At 37.4% G+C, this 23,197-nt stretch overlaps 1 protein-coding gene across 2 annotated transcripts in view; it reads left to right on the top strand.

Annotated features, from left to right (window-relative positions):
- The window catches only part of RPS6KA6 (ribosomal protein S6 kinase A6), an 84,740-nt gene extending 65,391 nt beyond the window's left edge, over positions 1–19,349 (top strand). For both annotated transcript variants that reach the window (XM_050965034.1, XM_050965033.1), the window contains 6 exons: positions 808–966; positions 4,318–4,479; positions 5,723–5,799; positions 9,302–9,419; positions 12,743–12,883; positions 15,020–19,349. In XM_050965034.1, coding sequence (XP_050820991.1) covers positions 808–966; positions 4,318–4,479; positions 5,723–5,799; positions 9,302–9,419; positions 12,743–12,883; positions 15,020–15,145 — 783 coding nt within the window. In that variant the 3' untranslated portion in view covers positions 15,146–19,349. The remainder of the gene's footprint in view (positions 1–807; positions 967–4,317; positions 4,480–5,722; positions 5,800–9,301; positions 9,420–12,742; positions 12,884–15,019) is intronic.
- The last annotated feature ends 3,848 nt before the right edge of the window (positions 19,350–23,197 follow it).

Genomic DNA, 23,197 nt, shown 5'->3' with positions numbered 1-23,197 from the left:
GCCCTTTGGCTAACTGCAGCCATCATTATTCCAGGTGTTTTGCCAGCACATAGGGAGCTTATTTAGCTTTTAAAATAATAATAAAGAATCTTATGTTTATATAAATAAATGTAAAGATCCATGGCTGCCTGAACAGTTTTAATATATACATCTGAGTCTGATATTGGAAGCTTGTCTTTGCCATCCTTATCTCAACTGAACACTTGATGTGTTGTTGATCTAATGTAGAAATAAACTACTTAGGTGGTGATATATGGAGTGCCATCGCTCAAAATTGCATCTGGTAAAAATAGAGAGAAACAAAATGCTTCTTCCCAGGGCAGCACAAGTGAAAGAATGAATCCCAGAATCATCATTTAGTGACCCACTAACTCCACATTGCATAAGAACGGCCATACTGGCTCAGACCAAAGGTCCATCTAGCCCTGTGTCCTGTCTTCTGAGAGTGGCCAATGCCAGGTGCCCCAGAGGAAATGAACAGAACAGGTAATCATCAAGTAATCCGTCCCCTGTTGCCTATTCTCAGCTTCCGGCAGACAGAGGCTAGGGACACCATCTCTGCCCATCCTGGCTAATAGTCATTGATGGACCCATTCTCCATGAATTTATCTAGTTCAGTGGGATGTAAGGTTTCTTTAATCCTTGTGCCAAGAGGCATGAATTTTCAGTTGAAGAATTAAACTTTGCAATACCTGTCTGTATTCATATACATTTAGAAGAAGACTTTATTTAGTCCTTAAAATTCTTAAAATGTGTTTAATTGTGAATTATTCAAATGAGTGTGTGTATGTTTTTAAAATTCTGCAGGTGTATGATGATGGCAGATATATTTACCTGGTCACTGAATTGATGAAGGGAGGAGAGCTGCTTGATCGGATTCTCAGACAAAAGTATTTCTCAGAGCGGGAGGCTAGTGCTGTATTGTACACTATAACTAAAACAGTTGACTACCTTCATTGTCAAGGAGTAAGTGATACATATTATATCATGATTGTATTTATACTTTGTGTAATTAACAATCACACTTTCTTTTTCTTAAATTTTTGTTGATTTGTTAGTATGTGAGCACATTATGAAGAGCGTTGAGACTTCATTTGCATACAACATAATTTAAACTTCATGCATAATTTATAAAAATGTCTTGCTAGAAAATTAATTTGATTACATAACCTTTTAATTAAGCCACATCTCCATGTAGGGTGAGGAAGAGGAATACTTTTCTGTATTTCATATGAAGATTTCAGTTTTGACTCATGCAGTTAGATGAAAATCTTTTTGCTCCTCTAATGGAAAACTAGAATGCAGAGTTATTCTAATATGAACTATTTAATTCCTGTAGAATAATTGTGTAAAATAAACTAGTATTTAAACCATCAGAAACAAAGTTTTTTCTATAGAAATGTGCCACCCAGAGATCTGATTGGCTATGTGAACTTCAAGTATGCAGACAGTTTACTCAGTTATTCTATTTAAAAATGGTCTGAATTATTAGAACTATCCAGCTTGAAATACCAGTTGGGTTGTTATCTATGCCATAATCTGATTTTTATTTATAATGACCAGATAATGCGTAATCCCCTTGAAGAGCTCAGCCACGTAACTAACTACTTGCACAAACCTCATTAGTGTATATATCACACAGCAGGAAGTGAGCATTTTGTGGAAGCCTGATTTTCATTTTGTTCTGAATTTCTGGTTTCATTATATACACATCTGTACAATCTATATGTTTTAATTAATACACATTGCTGTTGTTACAAAGCCACTATCAACTCAGAATAAAATGTAGTTGGATTTTAACTACAACATTATATTTATTCACCTACAAGGCCCCAGCTTTTAGGTTGTAGTCTATTTTAAACCTGTAACACTACTAATGTGTTTATTTTTATATACATGTTGTTTTCAATAATATATTCCATTTTTAAAAGCTTTTAAAATGTTTTTAAAGCACATGCTTAGTACTAGAAATGTTTTTATGCTAGAGATTTTATTTTTAATTACACACTTATTAGCAGGAATATATAGTGGTAAGAGTTCATCCATATATGTGTCTTATAAAAGTCATATTGCAAAGTTACTTTTAAGGCTCCAAAATCTAGTTAATATGAGTGCACCAGCTTTTCACTTTTTGGAGATGTCTAGATTACAAATGAGGTTGGTTATCTTAGTCTTATTCAAAATGTCCACATGGAAAGTTGTTAAAATTCAGATAAATGAAGCCTTCTGGTAAAAGATATTTATTACAGATAATGATTGAGGTACATTACCAGAGTCGTGTGAGGATGCTGTCATAGTACCTCTCTGCCTCTCTTACTCAAGAATAGGCGTATTTGCTATAAAGTGTCTACTCATATAAGGAAGGACTATTTACATCAGAAATTGTTGCAAGATTGGGCCCCCTATATATGTGGGGTGCTATCACTAAAAATATTTAACACCTCTCTGCCAATATAATGCGACCCGATATAACACAGGTTTGCATACAATGTGGCAAAGCAGCACTCTGGTGGATCAGAGCATCAGCTCCCAGCCGTGGCGCTCCACTTCTTGCTGCGAGTTGAGTGCTGGGAGGTTGGGGAAAGAACACCCCCCGTAATCACCTGCGGCAGGAAGTGAAGTGCCGTGGCTGGGAGCTGGTGGAGTGGAGTGGGCTGTGGCTGGGCTGCTCTGCTTTCACTGCCGCAGGTGAGTACAGGGGGTCGTCCTTTCCCCAATCTCCCTGTACTCACCTGCGGCGGTGGAAGCGGAACAGTCCGGCCCCAGCCCCCTCCACTGCCAGCTTCCAGCCATGGCACTCCACTTTCTGCCACAGGTGAGCACGGGGGGCGTCCTTTCCACAACCTCCCCGCATTCACCAGCGGGAAGTGTAGCGCCACAGCTGGGAGCTGGCGGAGTAGAGCAGCCCGGGGCCAGGCTGCTCAACTTCCCGCCACTGCCAATGAGTGCCTCTCGGGGGTGGGGTGTGTGGATAGGGATTGGGGCAGTCAGGGGATGAGGAGCAGGAGGGTTAGGTAGGGGGTGGGGTGCTGAGGGTGATTAGAGATGGGGGTCTCTGGAGGGGGCGGTCAGGGGAGCCAAAGTGAGTTTGATATAACGTAGTCTCATCTATAGCGCAGTAAGATTGTTTTGGCTCCAGAGGACCGTATTATATCGGGGTAGAGGGTAAAATCACAGTAAACACTAATATCCTATCAAGTAATAGAATCATTAATGAATGTACAGACCCTCACGTTTTCTTGAAATTATTGAACTGAACATAAGATGCATCATAAGATTATGGCAAGAGAGTTTGATTCCATATGTACAAACCTAGATTCAGTAATGAACACAAGCATCCTGCTACTTAGAGTAGCTTTCACTACAGGCTACACTTTTGGTAAAATGAAAGCCCATTTAGGAGTTCTGTTTTTTGTAGTTATTACATTTTTTCACATCTTAAAGGGTAAAATTATATGCAAACAAGTAACTATTAAATTGTTATATGAAACAATGCCATATGTAGTACAAAATCATATGTATGGGGCAATGAACGAAACAAGAAAAGTATTTTTTATGTTGTGTGGAAATACTTGTATCTTTTTCATAATCCATTTCAATCCTAGGCTCTTCTTGTGTCAGGGAGATTGTCACTTTATTGCAAACCTTCCTAGCATCATCCGACAGGAAATATGTGTTATCCAGTACAGGAGATGTATCTTTTCAGCAATTAGAAAAATAATAAATTTATGCCTATAATTATACACTATTTGAGTCAAACAATTATTTCCCAGATTTAGCCCTGTTAACAAGATCAGGAAAGAGAACTTTAGAGAAGTTGCATTTTCATTTGGTTTTTCATAAGTTTTTAAGTAAAAAGTTAAATTTAATTTTAGTTATTTAAAGTATCTGACATCACATCAGTGCTAATGACCTTTCCTAGATTAGACTGTAAACAATATTTCAAATAGAAAAATAATATACTTTCTCATAAATAATAATTTAACGTTGTAGTAACAATCCTACTGTTCTGAGAAATTGATTAACCTTTGTAGCTTATGACATACAGTAGGATTCATTTATCAGTTGTGGGGGTCAATAAAGGGTAATTGCATCTTTACCATGATTCAGGAGCTCCTATGTAATGTTACTTTAGAAGATATAGAATTTCTGGAGTTACATCATGTACTTTAAGTAATTGTGTGGATCAGTTTTTGCTACCTTCATAGAACATAACAGGTAAGGAAGTTACATATTTTTACAGATGTGCCCTATAAACATTTGTTATCTTTACAAGTTACAAATAGTTTCTAAGTATTATACTTCATTTTTTTAAAGGTAGTGCATCGAGACCTTAAGCCAAGTAATATTTTATATATGGATGACTCAAACAATGCTGACTCTATCAGGATTTGTGATTTTGGATTTGCAAAACAACTTCGAGGGGAGAATGGACTTCTTTTAACTCCTTGCTACACTGCCAATTTTGTAGCACCAGAGGTATCTTCAGCAGTTTAATATATTGACTTTATATGTACCATTCTGACTCATGAAGAAACCATGTTCCATCATCATAACCTTTCTTGTCAGTCAGACATATTTTTCTACTAAAAGCTGTGAACAACACGTTTAATTGTTCCAACCCTTGTTCTCCTTTCCCCGAAACTTATCTATAAATGCCATTCACACACTGTAAATAAGTCTTCACGATGGCTTTTATTTAACACAAATAAGATGTTCTCTTCCTTTGGAATTTAAAAGCATGACTTCATGAGAAATTTGTCTTAAATTTATTTCCTAGCTTAATGGGCTAAAATTAACCAACTATGTACTCTTTCCTTACAGTGTAACCAACATTTAGATCCTTTTTGTCCTACAAAATATTTATTCAGTACTGTCTATATTGTGGGCTAGTTTGTGGACTCCTTCCTCAGTTTTACTCTTAGTATTAATAGCAATTTACCAAAACTGCTAGAAGTCATTGTTGCACTAAAATGGCTATTACAGTTCTCCTGTCATGATAATGCTCTGGTTATGTTTCCAGAGTGGTGGTCTTAAATATTGCCATCCTAAGTCTCAAAAGGATTAGTTCCAAATAAATTCCAGAGACTCCAATTTAGGCTACATATCTTTCTAATTACAACTTCAACATTTTTATCTTCCCTTTAAATATTTGTCCAGGAATACATTTAAAATACTCATGTCCTTTTTCCTTATTTTCCTAAGCTTTTTTCCTTAGAGACAATGTTGCTTGTGTTCTGCATCCTTAGGTTGCATCAACTGTGCCATGTGCATCTAGTATCACAATGGGATCTTTAAAGAGAATACTTTCCTTTAGACAATGAGAAATGTCACAGTAAAAGACACTGAAAGTATTTTCCTTTTATATCTGTTCCTAAAGCTCACTGGGATACAATACTGCAGACCTTAATCTGAAAATTGTGGGAGTTTTCCATGATTAAGGACAGTAGGATCAGGTTCTTGGGTTTACATCACAATATTATTGTCAATGTGTTTGTGCTGCTGATCTCTCAAGGACTGGCTCAAACCTAATAAAATGGTGGTAGTGGCCCCCAGTAGTAAGACGCAAGCATCTTTTCAAAATATTTACACTGGCTGTCTACATTTAAGAATATTTGTCATATTTCTGTTTGGTTTTAAGAGAGGCTGTTGGGATTGGCGTACCCTTTCTGTAGTTTTTTACATGCAGCAAATAAAACTTGAACAGATCTTTGTTTTATAGGTTCTCATGAGACAGGGATATGATGCTGCTTGTGATATCTGGAGCTTGGGTGTTCTTCTTTACACCATGCTGGCAGGGTAAGGTTTTTATCAGCTTTCAGATGTCATCTTAGCTTTCTGGAATTAGTGTGATGTGTACACACAGACATTCTGATATGACAGCAGCCTTGAGATGTATTAGACATGATAATGAATGTAAAAGTTCTAGATTTTACTACTTGTTTGAAGGAAAATATTTTTTTTCCCACTTGCAATAAGCTTTGTACAGTATCAGGCATTGTGGCATGCTGAGCAACAGTCTTAAAATATATAGATTGCAAGAAACTATTTTTTTTAATAGAAGGCTTCCATAATTCAGCAGCGTTTCTTCATGTGTTAACATTTAACATAAACTTATGGAAATATTCAAAATCTAGAATCAGTTGCTTTCAATGTAATTGTGCTCCTATCTGGAAAAAATGTACCTAATATTGTTATAACTAGTATCTAAGATTACTATAACTAAAATACTAGAACAGGAGTATTTGTGGCACCTTAGAGACTAACAAATTTTTTTGAGCATAAGCTTTCGTGGGCTACAGCCCACTTCATCGGATGCATAGCAGTTTTTTCATGAAGTTGATGGATTTCCACTCCATACGGCTAAGTGCAGTGCCTTGCATAACGACAGGTTTCAGAGTAGCAGACATGTTAGTCTGTATCCACAAAAAAAAAAAGAGTACTTGTGTCATCTTAGAGACTAACAAATGTATTTAAGCATAAACTTTCAGTATAGACTAATAGAGCTGCTACTCTAAAATATTAGAAACATTTTTTCTCTGTTTCGTTTTTGCTTGATGTGTTTGACAGCCCTACATATGTAGTCATTTTCACTGTATCCTCTGAATAGCTAATTATTCTGGTCTGTATCTTTTGTATAGGAACAGGGGAAAGAACAGTGCTTAAAAATAAGAGTGCAAAACTACAGAATTTAGCAGGGAGACTTAGGGTCACATATACAACTGTTTTTCTGATCAGATTCAATTGGCCAACATCCCTTAAGGATTTTGATGTTGACACAAAAATCATACATTACATAGGTATGGAACATTACCTTAGATGGGTTTTGAAATCTCTAAATTACAGCATTATGGAAAAAATGAATTGAGTTACTTTCTTTAGCAGTATCCAAATATAAAAGGATGCAATTTCTGTTGAAGTTTTCATAACAAATAGTAAACTGAGGTTGAGATTTAAAGCGATGCTTTTAGTAAAATGATAGTATCATATCCTTAATCTTTAGTGCTATCACCTATTCCTTTTAGGCAAACAATTGACTTAATTTTAGCAGCAAATTCCAATTTATAGATTTATATCTACCTATTTGAATTAGTATATTATTACTTGATTCATCAATGTGAAATTCAAAATATAAATGTTTGTATTGTGACCCTAATGACAATGATAGTGTGTAATTAATACTTTTAAAAATTTGCAGTCGGACTCCTATTTAGTCACATGTTCTACCCTAGCTTCAGCATCAGAAATTTTGCAGATCAAGTTTTCATACTGTCTTCTGATAACTGTCTCTCAGCTAACAGGCCAAATTAGTTTTGTGTAAGGTTCTAGTGAACCTTCTGTAGACAGCTGCTTAGTGTTAAGATTTCATTCCGCAGAATGCTAATTCAAATTCACTGAATTCAAAATCTGAATATATGATGGTTCTTGGTATTTTGGGGATCTTCAGAGTAATATCTCTGAGCTGGAATATTAGTGACACAGACTTTAGCAATAAACATGGAAAAGCTTTCACAACTGTCATGACATTCCTGAACAAGAATCCAACCCATTTTACTGAAATTTGAAGCACATACTGCTTCTCAGGGTGGCTATCCTATACCAGTCTGCTAAAGGGGCATTGTCCTAATTGTTGTTAGGCCAGTTAAAGATGATTTTGCAAGAATACAGTACTGAAAGTAATAATCCTTAGAGGAGATTCTCCTTATGACAAGAAATGGTAAATTTTGCTACATGAGTTTCACAATCTTTTAGTCGTCTGGCGATTATAGCTTTAATGCACAATGGACACTCAATAGTAGTAGCAGCACGTGAGTAAAACGCTGTAGCTGCCATTTAGTTCTCTAACCTGTACTTCTCATCCCACTACAGTACTTTCGAAAAGTACTTTTCTGGACTAAAATGTCTCATACACCTGTACCTCGATATAACGCTATCCTTGGGAGCTAAAAAATCTTACTGCGTTATAGGTGAAACTGTGTTATACTGAACTTGCTTTTATCCACTGGAGTGCGCAGCTTTGCTGCATTGTATCCAAATTTGTGTTATATTGGGTGGCGGTGTAATTATTTGCAGTCAAAAGATTAATATTTTTGGAACATCTGGAATGTAATTGATTTTTAAGATGTAGAGAAGTAACAAAAACACACAGGTTTCTGCTTTTCAAAGGGGCTTAATTTTATGCCTTCCCAGGACCTGAAAGAAGATTATTTTAGAAGTGTAAACGTTGTGGACTTTGTCCTCCATGATAGCAGTTACATAACAAATTTCATAGGTTAATTCTTCAGCTTTAAACAAAACTTATGAAATCATTAACTTTTAAAAGATATTAATATTCACTATGCACCAAGTACTTGACGTCACTGTGTGTGTCTTAGAATGTTAGTGTTAATGTTCTATATCCTCATGCTCATAGGTTGGGAAAGGCAGGAGGTTTCAACCATGAAGTTCTCAAAAATGCAGCTCTTTTTGGGTAGCAAACAGTCATGCATCTGGGATTAATAAATTATTGAAATCACAGTAAATTACAATTGAAGGGTAGTTGCAAACAGTGTCATGTGCTAATGTAAACCTTATCCAAGTTTTAATCAGTGTTTGCTTCTAGACGTGGAAGAAACAAGACAATTCTCAGGAACTATTCAGGTCTCTTGGATGTGGTTTATATTTATTAATTTTAATTCTTCTGAGCGCTCCACAGTTGGATTCATGGTTACTGAGAGATCTGACTTTACAGGCAGAGACTGTTTCTTAAAACTTTCTAAAAGGTTCTGAAAACAGCTTTTCTGTAATTTTGAGAAATGAGAGCCTCCCAAACTTGAGTCTTAAAAACAGTCCCAGTCACATTTGTATTTTCTGTCCATGATAAAAGGTATAGACATATTTATGGACTTCAGTCAGATTTATTGGTCACTTCATTGCCGTTCAGTTTAAAAAGGGTGGTGACCTTACATGAGGATATTCCCCGTCATTTCTATTTGTGAAACATTTCAGTTTCATTGATGAACTCTGGAATGGTAAGAATGTATAGCCTGCAAGTTGTTAACCTTTAGCTATTATAGATCTTTGGTCTGTACTTAGTTTGTTCCACTGGATAAGCCACTGCAATAAATAAAAAGAAAAGTTTTTAAAGATTAAATTTTCATTTATTTTTAGTAAATATCTGAAAACACATAATATAGTAGTAACACCACCCATAAGTATCTAGACAGAATGACACTGCTTTCTGAAAATTTGCTTATGTCATGTTTCTTTATACATTTCATATACATGTAATCCTTTCTTTGCTTGTAATTTTTTTAAATAGCTATACTCCTTTTGCCAATGGTCCCAATGATACTCCTGAGGAAATCCTGTTACGAATAGGCAGTGGAAAATTCTCTTTAAGTGGAGGCAACTGGGACACTGTTTCAGATGCAGCAAAGGTGTAAATATATTTTATCTTCTATAGTACCATCTAGGGTACAAACAAATATATGTTAAACTTGATTGGATATCTGACTAGTGTAACTTAACTCTTAGCCATTTTTATTTTGGTATATTTTTGTCTGTGTATGGAATCTGTGGTATTTTTTTTGATGGTTTCCGATCCTAGAACTATATCAAGAGTTGCATTTTTAACAAGGGAAGAATGTTTTACAGTGCCTCACAAAGCCCACGTGTAAAACTTTTAAGTGCTCTGTACAAGAGGTTCGGGATCTGTTCTGCACTTCTCTCTTGCTGGAAGACTTTCGGCAGTCTTTGGAGGACAAAGATGGTGATGTCATATTTCAGGGCTAAAACCTGAGTTGTATTTCCAGCAGAGCCAGTTGACGTGGGATGGATATTGTGTGAGACTACTTTAAATCTGGTTCTTGTTGAGTCGTGGCTACCTAATTCTTGCTTAGCACTATTAACATCATACTATCATGGACTCCAAATTCACAAAGTCAGAAGGATGAAAGCTTAATGTTTTATTGTCTTAATGTGAACTAAAAAACCAAAGTGAGAAATGTTAAGCCAAAATTGCTGCACTGAATGCTCTTGCTGACTAGGCTGATAAAGGCTGATTTCGGCAGAGAAATAAGTTTTTTTTACTAACTTTTTTAATTCACCCCACCCTTACAAAATAATGTTACCTTCTGGTTTACTGAAGGTGTTCCATGGTATTTGTGATTGTACAGGACAATGCATTCTGGGATACAGCCAATAAGCTAGAAGCCAAGAAAAGTTTAGAGGAAAAAATGTTTTATAGGGTTAGTTATAAATTTTTTTGAATTTCCCCATAACCTGTCTAATGAGGACATTCAGCACAAAAATCTGAGTGATTTTAAAATAGCTCCCTAAAATTAACCATCACCAAGCCTGTCAGTTGACCGACATGAGAACTGCAATTCAGGTTTCAGTCTGACTTGCAAATGTGACTATTCTGATTCTTCTAAGACTTATTTTTTCCAGTAAAAAGTTGGAAAGACTGCATCTGATAATACCCAGTGGAAAAACCAGGAGGAAAATACTTCCAGAAAAATGAAAAACTTTGTTTCTTGGATGTCCATAAAGACGTATCAAAAGTAGCACAGCTTTTATATGGCAATTCACATTTAAATCAAATTATGTGTTTATTTAGGATTTGCTTGACTTCAGACTTTTAACTAGAAAATTTAAATAAAAGCATAAAAAGTTGAAGAAAATTTGTAAATACTCCAGGTGGAAAATTTTAAATTTTAGTGAAATATAATGACATGATAATGGTTAAAAACTAGAAAAATCTACTCGGATTAATATTCTGATATGCAACGCACCAAGAGCAAAGCAAAACACAAACAATAATGATAAGGCTTTGACTCAAACCAACAAAATAAGAAAAAAATAATTGACTGCCGTCTATTTATTCTGAGTATTTCAACATGTAAAGTTGCCTCTTACTTGCAATGCTTGGGTGTCACCAGGTTTTTGGTTTGGGAGCAAACATTCCACTGCAATTTTTGCATCTCGTGTTATGAATGTTGTGCTAGTTAGTGAAAATCAGCTGGAGGAACTAATGTATTTTTTCATGATCTAGCTATGTGAATTGCAAAAGCAGTCACACAGTATCAATGGTAAAAATTAGGTTATATTTTAAATCTGAGTTTTAGTAACCTAAAATGGTGCTAGTATAATTATAAATTTTAACCTGACCTATTTTCCATAAAATATTATTGACTGGCACTAATATACCATCACATAATTCTTTAATGACTGCTTCCTGTATCAGCCATTCCTTGATTTCAGCAGGATCAGGTGCTAAAATGGTGCTAGTATAATTATAAATTTTAACCTGACCTATTAGTAGGTTAATAGACTTTAAAGCTACAAAGGGACCAATATTGATCATCTAAGCTTACCCCCTTAACACAGGCAGTAGCATTTCACCCATAATTCCCACATTGTATATTGTATAAGTATATTGTGTCAACATGGTTACCTTTCTCAACCCAACTTGTAATTTAACCAGAATGATATCAGATATGTTTGATGCTACCTATTTTCCATAAAATATTGTTGACTGGCACTAATATACCATCACGTAATTCTTTAATGACTGCTTCCTGTATCAGCCATTCCTTGATTTCAGCAGGATCAGGGTTGGCCTATATAGTTACCCAAGCCATTCAGTTTACTCTTTTAAAGTTTTTGCACACTAACCTTTTACAGCCATCTGGAACTTTCCTAGTAATTCAAGATTTGTTAAAAATCAACATCAGTGGTTAAGAGAGAGCCTTGGCCAGTTTTTTAATACTCAGGTGCAAATTATATTTAAAAATATTGAACTATAATAGCTGTTTAACATCCAACTTAGTTACTGCTGGAAAAGGCAAAAAAAATCATCACTGTGAGATGTGAATGCATCACCCAGCTTCTTTCCAAAAACCACATAAATATTTAATGAACACTTTTGCCTTTTTGTTTCATTAGTGACAATTTTCTTGTTTCTGTTAGTAACGGACCTATCCTATTACTAGGATTTATTTTGTTCTTGATATATTTTTTTAAATGCCTCGTATTGTCCTTACTCCAATTGCTGAGTAATCATTCTTTGTTCTTGCTTTTGTTGATATCCTTCCTTCCACCTATTAATGTGTTAATTGATTTGTTCTCTCTCTCACCTTCTTTTGACCAACCCTGCAATTGCATATTAACTTAAAATAGCACTTTCCTAATACTCCAACAGGGCAAAACCAAATGTACACTTCTGGTCAGTTTCACCTTACAAGGTTGTACCTTAAAGTGGAAAAACTTCAGAGGCATATCGCTATATTTGAGTTTTAGATTTTGCAGCTGGTAGTCCAGACATTAATTATATAGCAGGAGTGAGGAGGAGCATCTGCCACTAGAAGAAATGCATCCAAGGCAAATGGATTGCTTATTTGTTTGTTTTGGGTTAATGTTAACTATTTCTGCCCTTGTTCTGAAAGATGACTGGATACATAAGCAAACCAAAATATGAAAAATCATGAACATTCTAATAAGGCTCTGTTTAGAATGAATGCTCATTCTGTTAACAGACTTCATTGTACCTATATAATGTCACACATTGTATTCAGACATCTGAAGTGTCAAGACACAGAATGCCCCACTTCAGCTATTGATTTCCTTGTTTAGTGTGGCTTGTTAGATCCTTCCAGATGAATTAAATGGCTTTTTTCATGTTGTTAGTCATTAACACTAACTTTCTGGCACTTTATATTTGGATGTAACCACTGTATATGTGTTTATCATTTCAATCTAGGACTTGCTATCCCATATGCTTCATGTAGATCCACATCAGCGATATACAGCAGAGCAAGTATTAAAACACTCGTGGATAGCCTGCAGGGACCAGTTGCCTCATTATCAGCTAAACAGACAAGATGCACCACATCTAGTTAAGGTAAAACAAGAAGTCCTCTATCTCAATATGTGTGAGCTTAACACTTGAGAGAAAAGCAATCTTTTTCTGACTCTCTGCTAATTATCATCTGCTAAATTCCAATTGCTGTTTCAGCTGGATTTAGGATGGCTTTTCACTTCCTGTCCTAAACTGCAGGTGTGGCTTTGGGGATTTTTCAGTGTATTTTTTTTGTTACAGAGGATGTTAGCATGGAAATAAGGACCTTGTTGAAAAGGGGTTAATCTACTTTTTACTGTATATGCTTCACTTGAAGTTGTCCTTTCCATGGTTGCTCTGTTGCTTGAGGGGGTGGTACTTGTTCCCTCCTTCCCCATTAATGCCAGTGGAGGAGTTCCCCGAAAAGGGGGTTGGCAGAGGAAATGAGGAGGGCAGTTGTTCCCAAGCTTGCTCCCCTGCCCAGATAAGCCCCTCTATCCTATTTCTGTGGGATCAGGGCTTTGTAAATCACAAGGAAGTATGTGGGGTGAGAAGGAGAGTATCTACTCTGTTTGAAATTCCCCTTAGATTCTTTTTTGTAGCATCCTTCACTATATGCCCTTACCTTGGTTCATAGCCTTTGCTTCCTTTTGGCTCCTCAGTTGGATGCCAGAATATCCATGGCCACCAAAAACTCCAGTAGTACTAAACATGGAAGACTGGCTACTTAGCAACTTGTGTTGCTATGACCACTTCACCCAGTCATCCATTCTATGCTGGCTCCTCACTGAATGCAGAGTTCAAAGTGTCTCTCCTTGTATTCAAAGCCTTCTTGGGGATTGGCCCTAGTTACTTGAGAATCACCTCTGCATCCATTTTATGCAGCTACGACCTTCTACTGTGTAGAACAGTGAAACTGTTGAAGATAGTTCATGGGTACAAAAGAAAGAGATTTCTCAGGAGCTGGTCCTAGACTATGGAACCAGCCACTTTCAGAGCTCGGTGCTGAACACCTTTCTTAGAATTAGCATTCTCTCTGTCGTCACACAGTGCACACGCTCACTCATAAACATTCAAACAAAATATTGACAAACTAATCAAGCTTTTTGTCCTAGAGGCTGAGAGAAGAGATTGTTGCTGTTCTTTCTATTTTTTTAAATACTAGAGTAATCGGGGCAATGCTCATACCCAGGTGGAGAATTTTCTGGAGGCTTTAGTTGTCTCCAAGGCGATGTCTGTACATCAAGCTGGAATTTATACTTCCAGCTTGAGGAGACTTACCTGCACTAGCTCTGATCAAGCTAGTGTGCTAAAAATAGTGTCGCTGCGGCAGCATGAACACAAAGAAGAGCTAGCTACCCTGAATATCTACCTAGCATCTCAGACAGGATCATCTTAGGCTGGCTGGCCCCTCCTGGTACTCGCAGAGCTTTCCCGGGAACCATAGCTACAAAAAGAGCAGAATGTGCAGCTCCTCTGGCATGGCTGTACTGCCCCCAGCCCTGCCCTCCGGTGGGGCTGCTGTACAAACCCCAGACAGGACTCAGGAGGGAGAGCTGCATGGAAGGGCTGGGGGTGGTACAGCTACGCCAGAAGAGCTACTGGCATCGGGCTGCCCCGCAGCCCCACGTTCTGCTCCTTTTACCGCAGCTGTTCTAGAGAGCCCTGCAGTTCAGAAGTCTCCAGCGCAGCGGGAGAAGGACAGGGAGTCATCCCCGTCCCCCCCAGTAGTGTGGGATGGATCATGGGGAGGGGATGGGGAGAGTGCATGAGCCCTGGGCTGGGGGCAGGGAGGAGAAGGGTCATGTGGGGAGGTCAGGTGACCCCCCCTTCCCTCCTTTAGCTGGTGCCCCCCCTTTGTGTCCCTCCCATGAGTGCAGCGTACTGGTAAGAAATGAATTCTACTTCCACCGCTGGCCTCATGAACATAGTGGAAATTTAATGGAAAGTGAAATAAATGTTACTGGTAAGAGGGAACATACCTAAGGTCTGTGAAGAACCCATGCTCAGATGCCTTGAGGACCCAGGCATAAATATTAATTATCTCTTTATCAACACAAGGTTTTACAAAAGTAATTCTGCCCTAACACAAGTTCTCTCTGTGGCGTTTCCAGGATTCATAAAGAATTAATATTTAACATTCAGTGTTTTCGTTCCCAGATAACTTTTACAATCTTTGTGGATTTCATTGTTCTCTAGGGGGCCATGGCTGCCACATATTCTGCACTGAATCACAAGACATTTCAGCCAGTCTTAGAACCTGTCGCAGCTTCAAGTTTAGCTCAACGACGGAGCATGAAAAAGCTAACTTCAACAGACTTATAGATCCACTGGGGCATCTTAGCCAAACTGGAGCAAAGGAAAATCCAATAAGTGGCTCTATATTTGCCTGACCTGTGATCAAAAGACATATATGGTTTCCTGCTACACTACTTGAATTCTGTAAAAGTCCTTTTTTAAAAGAAAAAAATCCACAGGTTCAGGGGGATTCACACTGTGTTGTTTTACAGGTGGTGTCCATGTTTATTTAACTTAAACATCAGGGTACGTCACAAAGATCATAAGGTATTTCCATACACTGTCCTTTCAGAGATTTGTTACAAATATTCTTTGCATACTGTATAGTTTTGCTGGGTTCATGAAGTGGTTTAGGGGACCATTACCAATAACCAAGTTGTACGTAAAAAGTGTCACAGTGTCGGTATTTTTACCATCAAACCTATTTGTAAAAAATCCACAAGTTCTTACTTAAATTACTTTGTAATTGGGCACTTACCAATGGACTCGATTCATTTAACTCATTGATGCTAGAAGACAAACTGATCACCTTATTGTGCCAGTGCAAAATGCATTAGTGTTAATACGGGAGTTCTACACTTGCCTGGTGCCAAGAATTAAAAAGGTTTGTGTACAAATATTAAAAAATGGGGTGCATCTGAGACATTGCACTTCATCCATAAAATTAAAATGATCACTTGTGAACCAAACAACTGGATAACAAGTGACCTTGTTTAGGGAATGGGTGTGTCTAATGTATATTTCTGTCTATAGCAGTGGTGGGCCCACACCGCTTCCTGCAGCTCCCATTGGCTGGAAACGGTGAACCACGGCACTGGGAGCTGTGGGCAGCCGCGCCTGCAGACAGTCAATGTAAACTGTCTCATGGCCCGCCAGCGGATTACCCTGACAGGCCACATGTGGGCCGCAGATTGCCCACCACTGGTCAATTGTCATAAGCTTGGGGAAACACCCGCTATTTTCAACATAAGATTTTACTGTGTCCTGTACTGAGCTATGAAAATGATTATATTATAAGTCTTCAAGAGTGAGAGCCTGAATAGTATTGGTACTACTTTAGATAGGACATGTGATAGTAGTCCAAGTAGTCCATATGCTTTTAGTTATCTTCTCTGTCCTTCTGTAACTTGACTGAATTATGCCTTCCTATTCCATGAGGAACATAGGGACTTCACCACTGCCTGCCATCTTTTGACACTCTCTTGCTGCAGTCTTAACTCTTCCTGTATCATTTTGATAGCTTTCTATTGTGTGTTTCCATGTTATGCTTGGTCTACCTTCTTGCCTTTTGCCCTTGGGGTTCCAGTCCAACTCCTGTCTTATGTTCTTTTGGTCTTTCCTCCATGTATGTTCTAGTCATCTTCATTTTCGTTCCATAGTTTCCTGACATATCAGTATATCTTGTCGTCCTCCAGAGCTCGATTCTCCCCGCCCCCCCCCCCCCCCCGCCCGCTATCTGATATTAAGGATTTGTTTCAGGCAGTTGTTTATGAAAACTTGGAATTTAGATAGTAAAGTCTTAAGTGTCCAAGTTTCAGTGCCATCTGTTAAGAATGACTTCACAATGTTGTTAAATATTTGAAATTTTATTTGAAGGGCAAGATTTCTGTTTCTTCAGATCAGCTTTAGAGTTATGAAGGCATGTCTGGTTTTCGCTATTTTGACTTTAATGTCTGTCCTACCTGTTGTACTTGATATGTGAAATATTGGACCGATTCTATGTCAGGCCCAGAAAGTGTTGGTGTTTCTTGTTGTGTATTGATTTTCAACCCTACTAATTGTGCATATGCCCAAAGATCGTTTGTTTCAGCTTGCATGCCTCTCTGAGCATAGGATAGCAAGTTGATGTCACCTGCAAAGTCTAGATCGTATAACTTTTGTGTGAAACTCCATCGTAAGACCACAGAACAATCAAGTGGCATTCTCATTACCCAGTGTGCTACCAGTGAAAAGGTCCTGGGTGACATAAGGCTGCTGGCAGTAAACTCAAATGGTTTCACTTGCTGTAATATATTACTGGCAGGTCATATTTTCACAGAAACTCTGTGTGATCACAAATTTCTGAGGGATTCCATAGTGGCACAGCAACTTCCATAAAGCTGTTTTGTCCACTGTATCAAAGGCTGTCCATCAGTACCTGGCTATCCCTCTGTACGTAGACTATATTGCTGTTCCTTTGGCAATCTTTTCTATTGAAGAGAAGTATATTCAATGTTAGCTTATCCTGGATTGTTAGGTAAACTGACATTTCATTGTAGCATATTTGGCACATAGTTTATTAGTTTTATTTATTTAAATGTATGTAATTGCTCCTATGTCCCTTGGCACATGTACAAATATTACAAAAGATAAATGCAAAGACTCATGACCCTGTTAAAAACCCTCTCCTTGGCTAACCACAGGTGAAATCTGGGAAAATAAGTAAGCCTTGAAATGTGCCATTAAAGTCAGTAGTACAGGATTTTGACCAAAGAGGGTGAGTAGGTTCCACGGTTGTGGACCTCACTGAAAATATCCTGCTGTCCTCTCACTCTCTATTTGAATGTCTGGGCATTTAGTTAAGTGCCTCAGCTGACCTGAACTACTTTGGTATATATCACAGAGAGAGAGAGAGTGTGTTAATCTGTAGTACTGCCAGGTCCTAAATGATTTTAGATTTTTCTAAATAAAACCAACACTTTGAATTGCACCTAGGAGTGAACTAGAACCTCATGCAATTCTCAGAGGATATGATCAAAGAAAGCATTTCATGAAGCTTTAGATGCTACTACACAATTGTTCTGATATAGTAGCGTGATAAACATTTTAAATATTAGGAAAGTATACTAGTGATCTACTGCTAAATTTGAACACATTGAGAATCATTATGACCAAAAATCAATTATTGTCCTGACTTGTCTGCTATCATTGAATTTCTAATGCCATAATGTTTTTATAGCAGATCATAAAATGTTAATCTGAGGCGAGGGGGAGACTTTGCATACTGAGATAATACAATGCTGTGAAGGCTTTTGCGGGGATTCTGGAACAGCAAAAGTAGCAGTAACTCATCCTAAAATGTGGAGGTGACTCGCTGCTTTTTTTGTTGTCATTGGGAGTACTGTAGATGTGCAAGAGGTAGGAATTGCCTTACTGAACAATTAAGTATTTTAAATTGGGATGCTTATAGTATGGGATTTAATAAATATGAAGAACATGTGTATGCTAGTGTGTCATGCCTGCTACTCAGTTTCTTGGGTATAATAGGGTGTTGGAAATATTAGGGCCCATTTGTACCTAATTTGAGGTACCTGTTTGAAATGCTTGAAAAGTAACAAAGAACACAGCTGCCACATGGGAAAAGTACTACTTAGAAAGAATTCTGCATCTTGCGTGTTCTATGCTTTTTTCATTACTAGAGACCTTTGCGTGCAATTAAGTGTACACCTCTCCCTGTTTCCCACCTAATATTGTAATATTAAAAACTATTTCTATCAAAATTGAGATCACAAAAAATCAGACTCTGGGTGGGGAACAGAGCAAAAAGCCCATTTAAAAACAAAGGTCCATTTGTAATGTAGATTTTAATGTTAAAGTAATAAAAATGCGGGAAGGAGAACATCTAAGATGCTAAGCTTAATTGTTTTCAATTTTTTCCCTCATAAAGTTGCAGCTGGTCTTTTTTGGTTTTATTCATGAGTGATTTAGCAGTGTTTCATTGGTATTTTCACTTAACTTTTTCAGACCCACTGTGCAATAAGCACCTTACAAGTATTGTGCACTAAATTGGTAATAAGCAGGCCAAGATACTTAGCATGTAATGGTGTCTTCCTGGAGTGGAGGTTAGGGCTGTAAAGAGGAAAAATGTACAGAGACATGCTGATTGGTGAACACAGAATTTAGTGTTCGTGAATTTCTAAGTCAGTCCTGCAGTTTAGATAAGAACATCACGACGCTCCACTACAAGTGGCACTTCCTGAGCAGAAATAAGGTTTCCTTGGCTGCACCATTAGAGGGGTAATCTTTTCACAGAGACAAACTGTGTAGACAACACCTTTGTTATATTTGACACAAAACACCAGGCCTACATGGCATGTCTATTTCCACTTTTATTTTGGGAATAAGGCACACTTATTGTAACTAGTGCAAACAAAATCCTGTCTAGATGCTTAAAATTTCATCATGTCAATCTTTCAGTTTCTGTGTTTATTGCTGGAATCCAGAATAAAGTTTCACCTTCACATTTCCAAAACACCCCCCTACGGTGTTTCATAACACAATCTTCATTAATGCTCTTTTGGGATTTGAACTGATTTTTCTCATTTCAAAGGAAAATGCCAGTTTTGCAGAACTCAGTAGTCATGGAATTTTAAAAGGTAAGCAACATGAACTCCTCCTGAGTAATCTGTGAATTGTTTGAAAATGATGATAATTACAATTATTTGAGTCTTTGGTAGGGGCTGTTGAATGGTATAATTTGTGTCATGTACATATAGCTACTACACAGTCAAAGATGGAGTTGCCAGGTGTCCAATTTTCAGCCGGAACACCCGCCCCCTCCCACACTCTGAACCTCTCGGGCCCCAGCCTAGAGTTCCCTCCTGCACACCTTATTTCTTTCTCCATCCCAGAGCCTGCACCCCCAGCTGCAGCCCTCACCCCTCCTGCACACCAACCCCTTGCACCAGCCCAGTGAAAATGAGTGAGTGAGGGTGAGGGAGAGCAAGCATCAGAGAGGGGATGGAGTGAACTGGGATGGGGCTTGGAGAAGGTTTGTGGCGGGCCAGGGCCTCAGAAGGGGCGGGGCAAGGGTGTTCGGTTTTGTGCGATTAGAAAGTGGGCAACCTAAGACTGTAAACTGGTTAGCATTTTATTGTGGGTACTGGCTTAAAAATAAGCTACAATGCTGTAGTAAATTTTTACTTTCATCCTTAAATCCTTTATAAAAACAGAATGGTGAGCTACTTGTATATAGGGATTTCTGCAGTGCTAATTACCATCCTACCTGATATGATCCAACACAGGCTAGTGTCTCAAATATCATTCCCCAGCAAGAAGCCTGACAAAAGTCATAGTCTCAGTAGTGCAATTGTAATCAAAGCCTTTTTTTTTCCAAATACATATTCACGTAGAGCCTCACCAGCTTCTGCTGTAGTAAGTAGGAAGACTCATATTTACTTCAGTTTGAGCTGGAACAGATCTGTAATAAAAGGCGTCATGCCCTGTGCACTGTGAGATTGTAAAATGTAAAGATCTGCAATGTGCTCCTGGCCCCATTACTCAAAAGTTATGGGGTGGCACCAACAGCAGATGTTACAGAATCAAAAGTATCTAGGGAGCTTCAGTATGGGCAGATTGTCTTAAGCCAACATGTTTTGGCTTTTGTGATCTGTTATTGAATACAGGTTTTAGTTTTTGTGTGTTTTCCTTATGCTCAAAAGGAGAGCATTCCTTTAGCCACGCTAGAAACTTGCGATATATGTGGTTGTACAGAGGCTGTCCAAATGCTGGTAGCACAGCTGTATAGCTTAGGTGTCCTGCTTAGTGAGTACTTCCAGAGAACACATCTCATGGATATGAAAATGAAAGTCAACCCCACACCAGTCCTTTGTTGTCTTTAGACTTCCAGTTATAGAGCTGAATTATCCTTATCCTTTTCTCTTTAGCTTTGAAAAAATAATTTAAAAAAAACTTATACATTCACTGTATATTGTAAGAGTTGAAAATAAATTAATTGAAACATCCAATAATGAAAACCGTATTTCTAGCAAATTTTAAGATGTACTTTAACAACCATTCATTGTAGGCATCTGTTCATCAGTGCATTGTAACAGGTTGCTATAACATCAAAGTACTTAATTTATTTTCAGATGTTACAATTAGAGGAGGGTGAAGCCTGCAAAAGATGGAGATTCAGTTGTATAAATTATCCAAAAGCGTGATTATCCACACTTAGTCAACAGAATGAGGCTAAAATAGCCATGCAAACAGGGTTTTGTGCACTACTATAACCATAACGTTTCTTACTCCCAGCCAAAAACTGGAAGCATGCTTTTAAGATAAATGAGAGATTTTTTTTAGAAGTTAATTTTCAGTGTGTTTAACCTCCTGTTTGATTCAATTGTAGTAAAGTTGTGGGGGAGGAAAATCCTTTAGTTATATAATACCACAGGAGCAATATATTTGACACAACAGTTGATCCACAATCCCTTATTAAAGCATTCATACATATTACCAAGTGTGTGTATGTATAGAAGACAAACGCTGTACTTGGTTATATACCACACTTCTGTATTAGCAATTGTTCAATTAAGTGATTTTGGAATACTAGCTGTCCTTATTTCCAGTGTATATTTTTAAGAATAATTGCTCCCAAACTGCAATATTTTCCTGACTGTTGATAAACCTGCATATTTCTTTGTGAATATAAATAATATGGAAATTAAATTGAGGAAAAGCAGCTGTATGGCTAAAGCTGAATAATAGAGTAACAAGTCTATGTTTTTGTTGTTGTTTTTTTTTAAACCTTTTATAATACAAATCCTTGTCTCTTATTGGGTTTTTTCTATGTAAGGAAAACAAATTCTTTTGTGAAAAGGCATCTTTAAACTCTAATTGGCAAGTCCCCTTATTGATAAATATGTTTCAGAAATAATCATTCAAACTCATTTATAGTAATCACACCTGTTTTTGTTAGGGTACTGAAAAAAACAGCAAGAAGGGCATAGTGTTACTATAATATGTATGTTGCATTAGGCTTACTATTGCATTGGCATAATTTCCCAAGCACTTTGGCATTCTTGCACTGATACTCTGATTATAGCTAAAACTGTTTTGGCATGTGACTGGGCATAAATCTCAATATATGAAAGGGCATTAAAGTTCAAACAAAGCGTGCAATTCAATTATATGCTATCTGAGGTACTTCAAAGATGAACTATACAAAAGGTCCCCATTGTCAGATATTGTAACTATCGTTCCTTCTCTAAACATATTGTGGATTTTGTATCATATTGTATTTATTTCATTTTTTAAAAGATGTTTTCTTTAAAGCTCTGTACATATTGACATTAAAGTTTGCATTGTACTACATTCTTCTCCTTGTAAAGCTGAATCCAGTAGTGCATTATACAGTATGTATTTTTTCTTTTACACTATGCTGCTAAATATTACTCACCTGGAATTACAACATGCCAAAGACGACTTAGAAATTGTATTTATTTTTGTTAAAAGCATTGTGAATAATTATAGAGGGACAGTTTTAAATAGCTGGCAGTTCCTTGGGTACTAGGAAAAAAGTGCAAATTTATTCTTTATAACTGACCTAATGTGATCCTGTGTGATTCAGAAACTTTTCGAGCCCATTTTAAACTTTTTTAAAAAGCAGTGAGCCAACTTTCATAAAATAACCTATACTGTGAATTGCATTATTTATTGAAACTTGCTATATATTTCAAGCATAAATCAAAAGCCTGTTGTATATTTGTAATCACAGCATAGTGTTTTAATATGTGTATATTAAACACTTTAAAAAACATACCTACACAACAGATATGAGTGAAGTATGAACTTACAGTGGGATGATCCACCACTTCACATGATTTTGATGTTTTTATTGTGGGTTTTCTGGTTGTTCAAGAAATCCTTTTTATACTCTACAGCAGGGGTAGTCAATTATTTTTTGTCGAGGCCCAAATTTCTGGGCCCAGGTATAGTCAATGTCCAAACTCCAGAGAAAATCATTTAAAAAAAAAAACCAAAAACCTAATAATAGATTTTGAGGTCCATTCAAAAGTGTCTGCTGGTCCAGATTTGTCCCACAGTCCCCCTATTGACTACCCCTGTTCTACAGGAATAGCTTTCTCACAAAGGCTTCGATCCTGCAAATACTCATGAACATACTTAACTTCAGGCATGTGGGGAGCCCCACTGCAGCTAGTGGGACCTATGCAAGTGCTGGAAGTTAAATGTGGAAATCATGGTTTGCCAGATGAGAGTCTAAAAACTCAAATTACAGTCCATGCCTCTGACTTCAATTTGAGTTTATTTTAAACTGAACGACCAAGGCCAACTCACTGAAGAATTTGCCTGGCTTGTAGA

This window comes from Gopherus flavomarginatus, chromosome 8, assembly GCF_025201925.1.
Source record: "Gopherus flavomarginatus isolate rGopFla2 chromosome 8, rGopFla2.mat.asm, whole genome shotgun sequence".
Classification (NCBI taxonomy): Eukaryota; Metazoa; Chordata; order Testudines; family Testudinidae; genus Gopherus; species Gopherus flavomarginatus.
This window is presented reverse-complemented; position numbering and strand designations above follow the sequence as displayed.